The sequence below is a fragment of the Coptis chinensis genome, chromosome 2, assembly GCF_015680905.1.
Source record: "Coptis chinensis isolate HL-2020 chromosome 2, ASM1568090v1, whole genome shotgun sequence".
NCBI classification, from domain to species: Eukaryota; Viridiplantae; Streptophyta; class Magnoliopsida; order Ranunculales; family Ranunculaceae; genus Coptis; species Coptis chinensis.
The window spans coordinates 99683455-99696089 of NC_141457.1; the positions used below are offsets into that span (position 1 = coordinate 99683455).

Genomic DNA, 12635 nt, shown 5'->3' on the forward strand with positions numbered 1-12635 from the left:
AGTCGGAATTTCAGAATAACCCTGTTTCGAAAGTTAAATATCGAAATATTCTTTGGAATACCGACATTGTTTCGAAATCAACCAGTGATATCGGAATTTCGACAAAGAAGATACGGTATTCCAAATAAAATTCCGGAAGTTTCGACAAAATTACGGCATTCCGGACGAAATTTCTGACACAGTCGAAAAATCGATAAAAAAAAAACGGAATATTCATTCGAAACCAAGTGGGTGTTGTCGGAAATTCGGAATATGAACAAACAAGGTCCGTATTCTTGTTTGTGAATTGAATCGGTGCATAAAATCGAGACTGATTTGAAAGAGCAGATATCATCAGTTGGAGAGATGAGTGACACTTCCTTACCACTCTCAACAACAATGGACTTCCCCAAAAAACCCTCCAGCTCAAACCCACTTCTATCCCTCACCTCATTCCTCCACCACCACTTCCACCAATTCACAACCGAAATCTCATCTCGTATCGAACACGGAAAACAAAATTTCATTAACACATTCCCACAACCCAATCCTTCTTCTCTTTTCGCTTCCGTAACACAAAACTCATCATCATCATCCTACCAACCGAAACACGTGTTCGACATCGCTTTGAGTAGTGATTACGTGGCGAAAACACTTGCTGGAACTGCAGTGTATACAGTTAGTAATTCTAATAATGAGTTTGTTCTTATATCCGATCCTAATAATGTTAAGTCTCTCGGCTTACTCTGTTTTCGACAAGAAGATGCCGAAACACTTCTTGCCCAGGTTCTGTTTCTTTCTTCATTCTTTTAGTTGATTCTCTTTTGTTTTTTTTTGAGTATTCAACTATTGAATGTTCAGGTTCAATTGAGGCAACCTGCTTTGGGGAGAGGAGCTAAGGTTGTGCCCATTACACTTGACCAAGTATGTTATGTGCTTCTTTCAATTTATATAATGTGCTTAATACATAGGACTTGTCACTTCAGTCTATGTTGTTTGTACCAAGTAAGTTTCTAGGATTTGTATTGTTGAGATTACTTTAATCCTACATTTTTAACATGCTAATCTATTATTGATTAAAAAGTAATTAAAAGAAAAATGTACTTTCAAACCGTAATTAGAGATTGACAATAAAGAAAAACTTTCCGGAAACTGAATCCAAAAAAAATTAGTCTTAGTGCTCACCACAAAACACTTTTGCTTTTCTCCTACTTTTAGTTGTACTTTTTTCTTGGAAAGACTAATGGTCCCTTTCACCAAAAAGTCATTATCTTATATAGAGAAACTTTGAGAATAAGTAAATGACTAAATGTGTGTAGTGGAATCCACTTAGGATTCCAAGTCTTATCTTAAGAGAATAAGTCCTTGTAGTACTTGTACTTATATACTAAAACACTTTTAATATATATCTCTTTAATATGGAAAGTGCCTATTAACAAATCCATATTTATAATAAGGCCCCTGGAACTTTCAAGAAAGTCCTTTTCTATTATTAATTATATCTAAGTCCCTCCACCTCACTTGTATTCACAATTAGACCATTGGAAATATGTTCTTCACTGTCACACCAATTTCTAATTGACTCAATGTGACATTCAACATAAATTGAGCATTAAGAAACTATTTCTTATACCGGCCGGGTTTGAGCTCAATTAATTATGTCACAATTTTCTAATACATAACTCCGTAGAGTGGTGGATCATTTATTAGAATTCGTGATTCAAGACGTCCTATATTCATTATCCAAAACGTCAAGTCTAGTCTATGAATAAACATTATTTTTTAACGTCTTACAGTAATAAATTTGAGACACAATGAATTTTTACAATTCCTCAAGTCTATGGATTAATTGGTAGAATGAGATTTGCATACTAACCTTAACAGCGAATTTATAGTGTGTTCTCACTTTGATTCCCTCAGTGTCAATCATGTGACTACACCAATATACAAACTTAGAGTCATACTCAAATGATTGAGATATCATCATCCTCTCATATAGCAGTTATGTATATTACAGTCTTATAAGTGAAGCGTCTGACTTCACCCCCAGCTGTGAGCATTCTAGGTAAATAGATACAATCAAATCTTCTCGCATTATGACTCTTCATATGCTTTATTGTTCTAATTTTATTACCTATGGAACTTATGGTTTTATCATATGATATTAGTTCACCCATATGCATAATAATAAGATTCGTATATTTAATTAAACATCATCATGTATAATCAATAAATGTTTATTGGCTTTGTAAAGGCCAAATATCCCAACATTGTATATATCGTTCCTCAGTATGTTTGATTATGAATCTTCTTCTTTAAACACATGGAGGTTTACATGTTGAAGGTCGAGGGAATTGCCTTTCGGTTTTTACCTGACCCTGCACAAATAAGGAATGCATTAGAGGTTAGTTGCTAAGCCTTTTGTTTTTTTTCCCAATTGTAATTCATACACGTTTTTGTTAATATTTGATAGTTTGATAGTTCACAGTTGCAATCTCTAATTGGAGAAATGTTGATATGCATGATGAAATAAGAGTTTTCAGATGAAAATAAGCAAAACAGAAAACTTTTTCAACGTGTACCATTCAACTATATTTAGACTTCTTTTTTTCTGAATGTTTGCCGCGAAGTAGTTTCATACTATATCATAAAGGTTTTCATGGAGTTGATAGTTTCGTAAAAAAGGTTCCATGCAACCGTATGCATACTTGTTTTCCATAGCATTGTGGAATCCCAAAGCAGAAAAAAATAAATATTCCTTGAAAGCAGATTTCCAAGGCCCTTCAAACTCTGTATGTTTTTATATTCTACAATATCTCTTCAGGTAGTTTTGTATTCTTTGGACTGCACATCTTCACGTAAATGTAGAATGCTTACTATTTCTTTGGTCTCTTGAACTCTTTGTTTCGTGGTTGACGTACAAATAGCTTTGCTTACAAAAGCTAAATCCTAGATGTTTTCTTGCTTTGTAGTTGAAAGCTGCAGATTTCAAGGGTGGTTTCGATGGAGTACCTGTATTCCAAGTAAGTTGACCATGTGTCCTTTTATTGACAATAATGATAGCTGTAAGCTTACTTGTAAGCTTATTTATAATAAGCATTGATCTTTAGTTAGTGGATATATAGAAGAAAAAGTTGAGATAGTTGTAAAGTGTAAACTCATCCATAAGCTTAATAACACTATTGAGAATCGGGATGGTTGCTGAATGTTGCCATGTCAAAATGTGCTTAAGACTTGGTACACAGGCCTTAAGTACTTTTTAAATTAAAAATAAAAGTAGTTTAGGTGATGATATCTATGTTATCTTGTACTCGGCCTCTGGCTGAAGATTGATGATTAGTTTTTCTGCAGTCAGACCTTTTGGTTGTGAAGAAGAAAAACAAACGCTATTGCCCAATATATTTCCAAAAGGTTTGTCCAAACTGGTTGATTTTCCTATATTTCCTGTTTGTAATGAGTGAAGATGGGTTTCATTGATTGGTAATTTTGTTTCTCATGCAGGAAGACATAGAAAAAGAGCTGTCGAAGGTCTCTAGGACATCTAGAGGGTTAAGCATTTCTCAACATATCATGGTACCATTTGACACTCACACGTAGTTTTCTGAATGTAATTATTAAAATAAAGCTTAATCTTTTACCCAAAAATATTGACTGAATCTTTGAAAGAAATTTTTTTGGCCATCTTTGTAATAATTGATGTTGAAATTCCTTCAGAATGAATTACAGAAAAATGAAAAAAAGTCAGCTTTGGGAAGTCTTGCTGAAATAATAATTCTTGGGGGCGGCTATTTTCTATTGTATGTTTACAGAGTTTGGAAGTTCATGTTGTCTTTTACTGTGTTCTACAGGTAGGAAGTTTGGAAGATGTTCTGAAAAAAATGGAGGTAAAATTCATGACTATTTGATTGTGATTTATTCGTTTACTTGAGATTTGGTTCCCAGTTTTGCAACATTTTCTTCTATGCAGATGAGTGATAAGAACTCAGGCTGGGAGGATCTTATTTTCATTCCACCTGGTAAAAGCTACTCTCAGCACATTCAGGAAGTGGCAATGGCGTGATAAATTGGTTTCAGAACTCCTTTGCAGTCCGTTCAAATGATCCAAAATCATGCAATCTTGTTACATCTACAGAGGTTCCTTGTGAAAGCAGGTCAGCTACCACATAACCTCAAATTATGAAATTTGAATTTTTTAAGCCTGCGCTGATTCAGAATCTCCGACCTCAGTTTTTTGGGCTAGGGAAATTAATTGTAGACAAAGAGTAGCCAAAAAGATAAGTGCTAATATACTTTTGAGGGTTGCAAATGCGTAGTTATTTCATGTAGAAAAGGTCAATTAAGATGCAAACCCATGGAACTTTAGTTAGTCTGGTCCAGGCAAAGTGGTATGGTATCTGCACTCAGAGAGCAATTGATTGTTTGGTCATTGTAATGTTGCATTTTAATGACATTTTCCTTCCAACTCCTCCCCCACTTTCCATCATCTTATCAGGAAACGGCTCATTAATTAATAAAATCTGAGAGAGATTATGACGGAAGGATCTTGTTTTTGTTTACATGTTTTATCAGTTGTTTCTGTCTGCTCATTTCTTTTGTACATGACAGTTTATCCTTTTCCAACTGTATAAGGTTCCTTGAGGAGGTTTGCCATTTCATGATATTAAAAATGCTGTAGATGCACCCTTTGTAGGGTTTGGAAAGAGTCCGTGAAGCATACTTTCTTGATGTGGCCAATCACCTCTAAAATTTGGTTGTATCTTCACGCCCAGCCTTTCTTAGCAACCCATATACTTCATCTGAAATCACCTTGACCAAGGAGTCTCAGACTCTCAGTGTCAAGATATAGGCCAAGCTTTCCTATGTGATTTGTTTGGTCAGTTGGAATGCTAGAGGTGATAATTTGTAGGATTGGAAGTTCACTTAGCATTGATTAAGATGGTCACAATTTCGATCAGGAGCGCAATGCTGAAAAATTAGTATTAATTTTGTTTTTTCAATTTTTCATTTTTAGTGTACTTTCTATTTATCTCTATGTTTTACAGAATTTTCCAAGATGTCAGTCAAATTTGATTCTTCTGTCAATGGATTGTCGACGAATATTGAATTGTTAACAAACAGGAGTGCATAATTAAACAGCAATAAGTAAAGTTTACTAGTCTTTATATAAGATGGGATATCTATGTTTACACATACGTATTACGTGATAAGTTATGATCAAATTTAAACTCAAGCGGGAAAAGAAAACTGATTAGTGGGTTCTGAGCTTTCTTCCTTCATAAATCATCTCTCCCCTGAGAGCCAGTTGCAATTTTAACAACTTGCTCATTCTCTCTTCTCTGATGATGGTTTGCGTATTTTGTCTTCACTATTATGAATTGTTAGGTTTAAAGGTTTCATGAAAGATCACCATTGTCTCAATTCTTGAAGGCAATATAGATATATTGTTCTTCTTCTACTCGTTCAAGCACTCATTCCTTCTCCGCAATGCCATTTCCATGGGAATACCTAGATCAGAAGAATCAACTGTTAAAAGCCTGAAATTTTTCAAAAGAGAAGCCATCCTTCAATATAGTCCCTTGCTTGTTTTAGTTCATGGCGCTGGTCCATAATTATGGTAAATCAGGTCTTTTGTGTGTGTGTTGTGTGTTTTGCTTTTCTAATACCTCGCTTACCGCTCCCATCAAAGTTGAACTTCACCCACATGGAGAATCGACCAACATGATGAATACATGATTAAGAGTGAATGATGATATTTCGGGTTTATTCTGCTGAAAGTATAGTCCACTTCTATTCTTGAGTTTATCTGGAGTTTTATACTTACTGAAGATCAAGACCATTTCTTTTCTCCAACATTATCAGGAATGGCCCCTCCAAGTTGTTGTTTTGGAGATATCTGTCACAAAAAATTTCTTTGCTTAAGAATACTAATGTTGAAAACAATGAATGATACAACCTGAAAGAGCACCAGTCTTATTGACAACATTATGAACTTACAGCTCTCGTAGGCTACTCAGTTTTCCAAATGAGGCAGGAACGGTGCCATTGAGCTGATTGTTCTCCAAATGCCTTGATTGGAGATATAAAGCAAATCAGACGATTAGAGGAGGCATTACAAGGTAAGAGAAATCAAAATGTGGTATGGTAGATTGAATACGAAACTTACAGAGAAGCCAAGGCAAGTAAACGAGTTAAGTTTGGGATGGGACCGGAGAGTTTGTTCCCTCCAAGCCAACTGGATTCATCAACAGAACAACCAAAGTTTAATTTTTCAAGTACTTGCCAAGGGAAATAAATTGAATCATAAGCTCATAACTTCAATGACCACAGATGGAATTCCAAATTTTCCAGTTTCATCGAATCTATTTCTGTTGTCAACTAGAAACTCTCAATATGTTAAGCAGCAGAATATGGCTTGCAGAGTTCTTGGCATCAGGGTTAATAGGTAAGTCTCTGACTATGCAGTTAGGTTACTTACAGGCTTGTGAGTGCAGTTAATTTGTCAATGCTTGGTGACATTGATCCAGACAAACCAAGGCCAGTCAGGTTCCTGCGCCAAATTTAATAAGTCAGAACTCTAACTGAGCTTCAGCAGGGATAATTTCACCTACCTTCTATATCTTCTCTATCTAGTTTCACATTGCAGAACTCACACAGCTGAGACTCTGACATTTTTCCTTGAGAGCAAGTAATTCCTGTCCATGCATTCTCTGTTGGCAGACATGGATCTCCTCTCCAGTCTACCGGTGGATTGTCCAAACGTTTCGCAATCTCTTCCATTGCCACCACTATTGTATGTTAAAGACATTATTAAAAGGCATTATTAATAGACTTCCCTCAATGTACTGAGAAATTTAATAAAATTCAATAAGAGAAAAAATTGCTACCATCTCTGGTGACAGTTCTCTTGCCATTAGGAACTATTTCCAAGATTTCTCCCGCATTGATGATGGGTCCGACAGACTGCAAATTGGCAGGGAGTAAAGAGATCACAGTCTTGCCAGAGAGAGGCCATTGTTTTGAGAAAACTGTTACACCTGAGGTCGAAACATTAAGGGCTTTGTAGAAGATATTCTTATTTACATAGACGTCGAATATTCTCCAGCTACGATCGCTTGGGCTCCGGTTGTCTTGGAAGTAGAGTGCAATATAGTAGTTGCTACTATGTAACGATACTGCGGGCCATTGTACATCAAGTGTCTTATTACGGCTGGTATCTATTCCAGTCTCAAATACCTTTGCTGGTGGAAGATTCCAAAACTTTGATGAAGTTACGTTGGATTTGCTGGTGACGTTGGGATTTGCATCTGCGAACGGTTGCCAATACCGATTGAATTGATCATCTGGAAAGCTAGTTCCAAGATTCAAATGTTGTTGTTAGCTCAAGTGTATTTTTGTGTTTTCACTATCCGTAAAGTTTTTTCCTCAGTTTAAGAAGTGCAGGCAGGATTCTTCATGTGATTTATGACCCTGCCCTGCTTGATATACTGCAAAAAGATTGCGGATTGCCGAATGTGAGAGTTGTTATATATATGTTGACTATACGCGGTTGCAAAATTTCTTGCATCCACCGAGTTTGTTTAACTCTGTCGAAGCCTTTCTGCCTATGCCCCGAGTTCAAAAGACCTCTTACAACATAATTGTCTAACATAACCAACTCTAATCTGCATCCGCTTTCTTTTATCGTATACCAGTTAGGACCAGAAAATAAAATGAAAAATAAAAGAAGAAGAAGAAGAAGCTGTACATACCGAAGGAGCTCGCCAGTGTAGCCGAAGCAATGTCTAGCCACAGTACTAAGTGAATGCTTATTGAAATCTGTGGAGGTGTACATCGAGTCCTCCAAGTAAACTATTTCAAGTGTAGATATGAATGGGTGAGACACTGTATACTTGTTTCTCGCAAGACAAACACTTAGCCTGTTCCTCTTAGCGACGACAATGATTTCATAATAGGAAGTATGGCCATTGAGGTAATCTTCAGTGGTATTAACTGTGCCCCATTTAGTCCCCTCTATGATTTGATCGAACACCGGAGGCTCTTTTCCTCCATCAAAACCTCCATAGTAATATGTCGTTCGCACCATATACTTCCCTCCTTTATTCGCTGGTACCTCATAGCAATACTTGTTCGCAATCTCTGGGAAGTACCTTAATGTAGCCAAGATGGGAATCAAATCTGGTGTGCCAATGGTGGTTTTGTTCCCGACATTGATGAAACCTTCATCAGTGAGCCATTTGAGGTTGTCCACCGTTGTCTCCTTTGATGCACCACAATTTATGTAATAACCTACCATTTAGGTACACCATGCACGAGCAAAACATAAGATCATTGATGGTAATGTAAAAAAATAAAAACAAAAAGTAGATAAAAAGGGTGAGCATTAGTGGATACCTCTTTGGTCAGGAAGTGCATGGATGGAGAAGGGCATCGTAACAAGCCATAAGAGTAAGAGAGAAAGAGACATTGCAATAAAGAATTCGCGATGAAGTATGCAATGTCATCAAAATAGAGGAGGAAAAGAGAAGGGGAAATGGAATCAGAAAGCAAGCTTTTTCCTTGGTTTGGTTTCAGAATAGACAACTGGAAGGCTATGCTTAAAGAAAGGATTAGCAAGACATATTTTATCTTTTTTGTTTTCTTTTTCTTCGTTGCCTACTGTTGTATAATTATAGTACTTGGCTACTTGCAATGTGGATCCTAAGTTATATATCAAGTTTATGGAAACAGGTTTGATGATCCAGGAAGCAGTAACTATATATTATAATTATTAGGTATAATCCATGCCTTCGGCACGATTTTTTTTATATTTCTTGATGCACATTGTTGTTAGGAAAAAGAAAGAAAACATATATAATTAAATAAATTTACTCAATATCATTTGTTTAGTGTTTAAAAAAAAAAACATATATTCCCAAGACACGTCAATTTTAACATGGGCAGTTTATTTCTTAATTGAATTATTTTTAATTATATTACTCTGAGTTCTTGTGGTTGACACATTTTTATTTAGATAAGAAGAGCACCTTTTAAAGACTATATATATATATATATATGTGACAAATAACAGATATTGTAATCCATATTGTATTATGCTTCAATTTTATACACAATTCCGCTGTCATTCTAATTCTAGATACTAAATTTATTCCCAAATTAAAGCACTATACGTCTTTTTTTTTGGCTAAGTAAAGCACTACACGTCTACACCCACTAACCACCAGTTGCTCTACTATTACAAAATTGTAGCAAATTATTACAGAATCTTTATTGCATTGGTTCAATATTCACCTTCAAGTTTTATTTTACATTTGCAAATGACTTTTGGTGAGTAAATAGATTAAGTATATATTAGATGAAACATAAGAAAAAAAAGTAAAAATGGAAAATAAACGAAAAAGTTCATTGTTAACTAAATTAATTATTTATTTTTTTTTTAAAAATGGTCAAAGGTTTTGGCAGACCCTAACCTACATAAAATTAAACTCTCAAGTACATAGTATATACCTCATAAGTCCTCCACAATTCATTTTAAAACCCAGTAGATGTACAATTACAATACACTACTGACTACTCTAAGACATAAATAATTTAGATATATAAAGTGAATTTTGAAAGAAAGCACAACATTTACATGGTGTATCTAGTTGATGTATAATCTGCTACCATATTATTATATAATACCATTGTGGCTTGTCCATCTTGTTGTAAGTATTAACCACTCTTTAGGAGTCGATTATGACCATAATGTCATACACCCATAGGAGATACTTGTTGCTATTCCTAGAACACAACTGACTAATTGCTAGAGTTGTCAGCATACGCATGAAGTGTTTGTCCTGAGTTCGTGATGATACCTCTATATCCACAGCCATTGATCAACATTGTTCCATCTGTGTTTGGCACATAACCCCCAGGTTCTAGTCAAATCCATTATCACCATTGAGCTGATTTTATATTGTAATTGAGATGACTTAGCTAGAACCTTGCCTTAATAAAGTTCATATGTTTATTCAATGTCTTGAATGAACTGTTGCAAGTCTTCATTGCCCAAATTATAATGTTGGATAGTTGTTGAGGATTAATTCTTATGTATTTCATTTTCCTTTTGATTCTTTTTAGACTGTATTTCTTGCACGGTTGCACACAAAAAAAGATTTCCATAACATTGATGGCACCAATGACAAACCAAAAGGGAAAAAACAGGACTACCAAGGGAAAAGAGTATTTTGGGACAATGACATAGTAGTGTTCATGGTGCCAATGACAAACCAAAAGGGAAAAATAAAACACATATGAATCAACAAAAACTTATAGCATATAACAATATAATTTTATAAATCTGCAAGAGAATTTATTTAATCGTAATTAATGAACAACTAATGACAATAATTGTAAAAGGATACTGATTTCAATTCACCTCACTACCTCTTTTATTTATTTACTAGGATATGCCTGTGCCTACGGCCTGCGAGACCTCAACGCGCCTGCCGCGTTATCCCGCCAACTTGTCGCGCCTTCAGCGCAAGGCGTACGCGTGCCAAAACGCGTGCCTTCGGCATGAAACAACACGTCGCGCCTTTGGCACGAAACAACTCGTCACGCCTTCGGCGCAAGGCGTATGTGCGCCTTTGGTGCAAAACAACTCATCGCGGCGTAAGGCCAGTCCAATTGCCCATTATCCATAAGCCCAATAGCATCAATTGGGTTGACTAATGTGTAGTACCATGTCAAATTTGGAGGCCCGGCGGTTTATAAGCCCGGCCGCCAATTGTTGACTTTTTGGGCGATCTTTGGATAAACTTAACAAAATTACACAAACCCACTAAACACTTGGATCTAGTCATATTTTGGTGAAAATGATTACCTACCATTGGATAGGGCATTTTGGGCCCCCACACTTTCCTATTATGTTAGTTAATATAGGGTATGCCCGCCTTACGACCCTCAAGGCCCCCTTACTACTCCTATTATCATTTTTTTAATTGAGCCCATGCTCATGGTTCCAAGCCCATAAAAGATTCAACCCATAAAAATTTTGTCAATGTTGACTTTTTGTGTAGGGGTGGGTGGGTGACCCCAAAGCAAATGAAGGTTTTGAGTAATTAATATGGAGGGGGGTGTGTCGATGGATCCAAACAAACCATCTCAAAAGCTGGAATTTATCCTCACTCCCTGTTTTGTTAGATACTAAAACCTCGGTTGGGCGACATTGAATAAAATGACAACAACGTGGCTCATTTAACTTAGCAAGCACCCCATTTTTAATGTAAAATACAAGACCCGGTGGTTTTCAATTTATAAAATGAGTTTTGAGATTTTTCAAAAATAGTTAAAGGTTTTTTAATTTAGAAAAATTTTTTAGTGCCCACAATTGACTAAAAACTACTTCAAGCTATATGGAGCAATTTATGGGGGATAACAAAATGTGTTGTCCATTGTTATTTTTGGTTGATTTTTGGATACACAAATAGTCAATGGGCGCCCTCACCTTATGACGTGGAATTGGATAGGATATTTAGTTTTTTCAATGGGCTCCACACCATCCCTTTTTTTGTTAGATAAGATTTCACTTTTTTGTTTGTCAATGATTATCTCCTTACTTCATAGGACCACAAACAGTGCTTCAAAGCAAAAAAATAGAAATAATTATTGAGTTTACAATTCAATAATATGAACAAACCATTTTAATTGACACCCTACAAACTTTTTAAAATTAAATAAGTAAATGAGTCTCACTTGGTTTCCACATTCTAACAAATACTTGACTATAAATGTGGATGGCAACAAAGTTTGAACAACCATCTCTATATGCAAAAATTGAATTGATGTATAGATACTTAAAAATAACTTAAGTCCTAAGCTAAGAATTTCTCAAAGCAAATGCACGCATATCCACTGTTTGTTGTTTGTGGATATTAAATCTGCCAAATAACCACAATAGTTTGAATACAACGACATCAAATAATATCAAAGAAAGTCTATTATACGTCAATGAAATCTTAGGTCACTCTTTAACACTTGTTAATAGCCATGAGTACTTTTACTGCACTCATGAAATTTTTGTAGAAATGTTTATGAAGTACCTCAAACTCAAACAAACCCATAATGAGGAGAAACTCCATAGAAGACCTGTGCCAAGTGATCAAAACAATTATTGTTCAAAGTATTTTAGAAGGAATGTGCCTACAAAAGTTTTTTGCCCCATCGACTTTCATCCAAACATATCTAATGTAATTTGTGCTCATTAAAAACTCCAAGCTAGATTAGTTAGATTACAATGTAGTCCAATCTATGCCTTTTCTTTATTGCAATGCTCAACATTCACAAAAAAAAAAAATCTCACAAATAATTTAACAACAAAATCTAGCTACAAAGCAAATTAGGAGAAAAGTCGATTGTAATTAATTTTTGGTGTCGGGTATAATACATATAGATTAATGCAATCAGTGGATCCAAAACAAACCATCAGCTCATTACTCGAAAAAGTTCATAACGTGAAAGCAATTAAATTATGATAATTTTGCATTAGAACAAATAAAAAGCTTTGTATAAGCAACATTTACATTGTCTATATGCCAACTGAATGAAGAATAATATCAAGAAGGATATGACAGTATATAAGTTTTAGAACGGCTCATGCAACCAGGAAAATCTTT

At 35.4% G+C, this 12635-nt stretch overlaps 2 protein-coding genes across 5 annotated transcripts; one reads left to right on the plus strand and one right to left on the minus strand.

The window, feature by feature from the left end:
• The first annotated feature begins 250 nt into the window (after window positions 1-250).
• TIC22-IV (Tic22-like family protein) lies at window positions 251-4517 on the plus strand. Of its 3 annotated transcripts, none has more exons than XM_086591152.1 (8): window positions 251-765; window positions 841-903; window positions 2309-2383; window positions 2952-3002; window positions 3331-3390; window positions 3481-3552; window positions 3828-3863; window positions 3947-4517. In XM_086591152.1, exons 1-8 carry the CDS (start codon window positions 346-348, stop codon window positions 4037-4039), a joined length of 870 nt encoding a protein of 289 aa, XP_086447278.1. In that variant the 5' UTR covers window positions 251-345; the 3' UTR covers window positions 4040-4517. The 3 variants fall into 3 exon arrangements, with proteins under 3 accessions (XP_086447278.1, XP_086447280.1, XP_086447277.1); XM_086591151.1 differs by having other exon boundaries at window positions 260-765; window positions 2324-2383; XM_086591154.1 differs by lacking the exon at window positions 2309-2383 and having other exon boundaries at window positions 259-765.
• A 604-nt stretch (window positions 4518-5121) lies between these two features.
• On the minus strand, window positions 5122-8577 carry LOC147519567 (Leucine-rich repeat (LRR) family protein). 2 transcript variants are annotated; one of them, XM_086591150.1, is made up of 9 exons: window positions 8371-8577; window positions 7728-8265; window positions 6864-7327; window positions 6632-6764; window positions 6455-6526; window positions 6143-6211; window positions 5974-6045; window positions 5801-5872; window positions 5122-5484 (listed from the first exon to the last, which is right to left on the minus strand). In XM_086591150.1, the coding sequence occupies exons 1-9, from the start codon at window positions 8441-8443 to the stop codon at window positions 5448-5450; spliced, it is 1530 nt and encodes a 509-aa protein (XP_086447276.1). In that variant the 5' UTR covers window positions 8444-8577; the 3' UTR covers window positions 5122-5447. The 2 variants fall into 2 exon arrangements, 1 of the variants encoding a protein (XP_086447276.1); XR_015212276.1 differs by lacking the exons at window positions 5122-5484; window positions 5801-5872; window positions 5974-6045 and having other exon boundaries at window positions 6184-6211; window positions 6588-6764.
• Between the last annotated feature and the right edge of the window lie 4058 nt (window positions 8578-12635).

Excerpts from the sequence above, each read along its gene's own strand:
- TIC22-IV (XM_086591152.1), top strand. The coding sequence starts at position 346 with ATGAGTGACACTTCCTTACCACTCTCAACAACAATGGACTTCCCCAAA. Across the intron at positions 904-2,308 it reads TGCCCATTACACTTGACCAA|GTTTACATGTTGAAGGTCGA; the intron begins GTATGTTATGTG and ends AAACACATGGAG. Across the intron at positions 3,864-3,946 it reads ATGTTCTGAAAAAAATGGAG|ATGAGTGATAAGAACTCAGG; the intron begins GTAAAATTCATG and ends TCTTCTATGCAG.
- LOC147519567 (XM_086591150.1), bottom strand. The coding sequence starts at position 8,443 with ATGTCTCTTTCTCTCTTACTCTTATGGCTTGTTACGATGCCCTTCTCC. Across the intron at positions 8,266-8,370 it reads TGCACTTCCTGACCAAAGAG|GTTATTACATAAATTGTGGT; the intron begins GTATCCACTAAT and ends CCTAAATGGTAG. Across the intron at positions 6,527-6,631 it reads AAAATGTCAGAGTCTCAGCT|GAACCTGACTGGCCTTGGTT; the intron begins GTGTGAGTTCTG and ends AATTTGGCGCAG.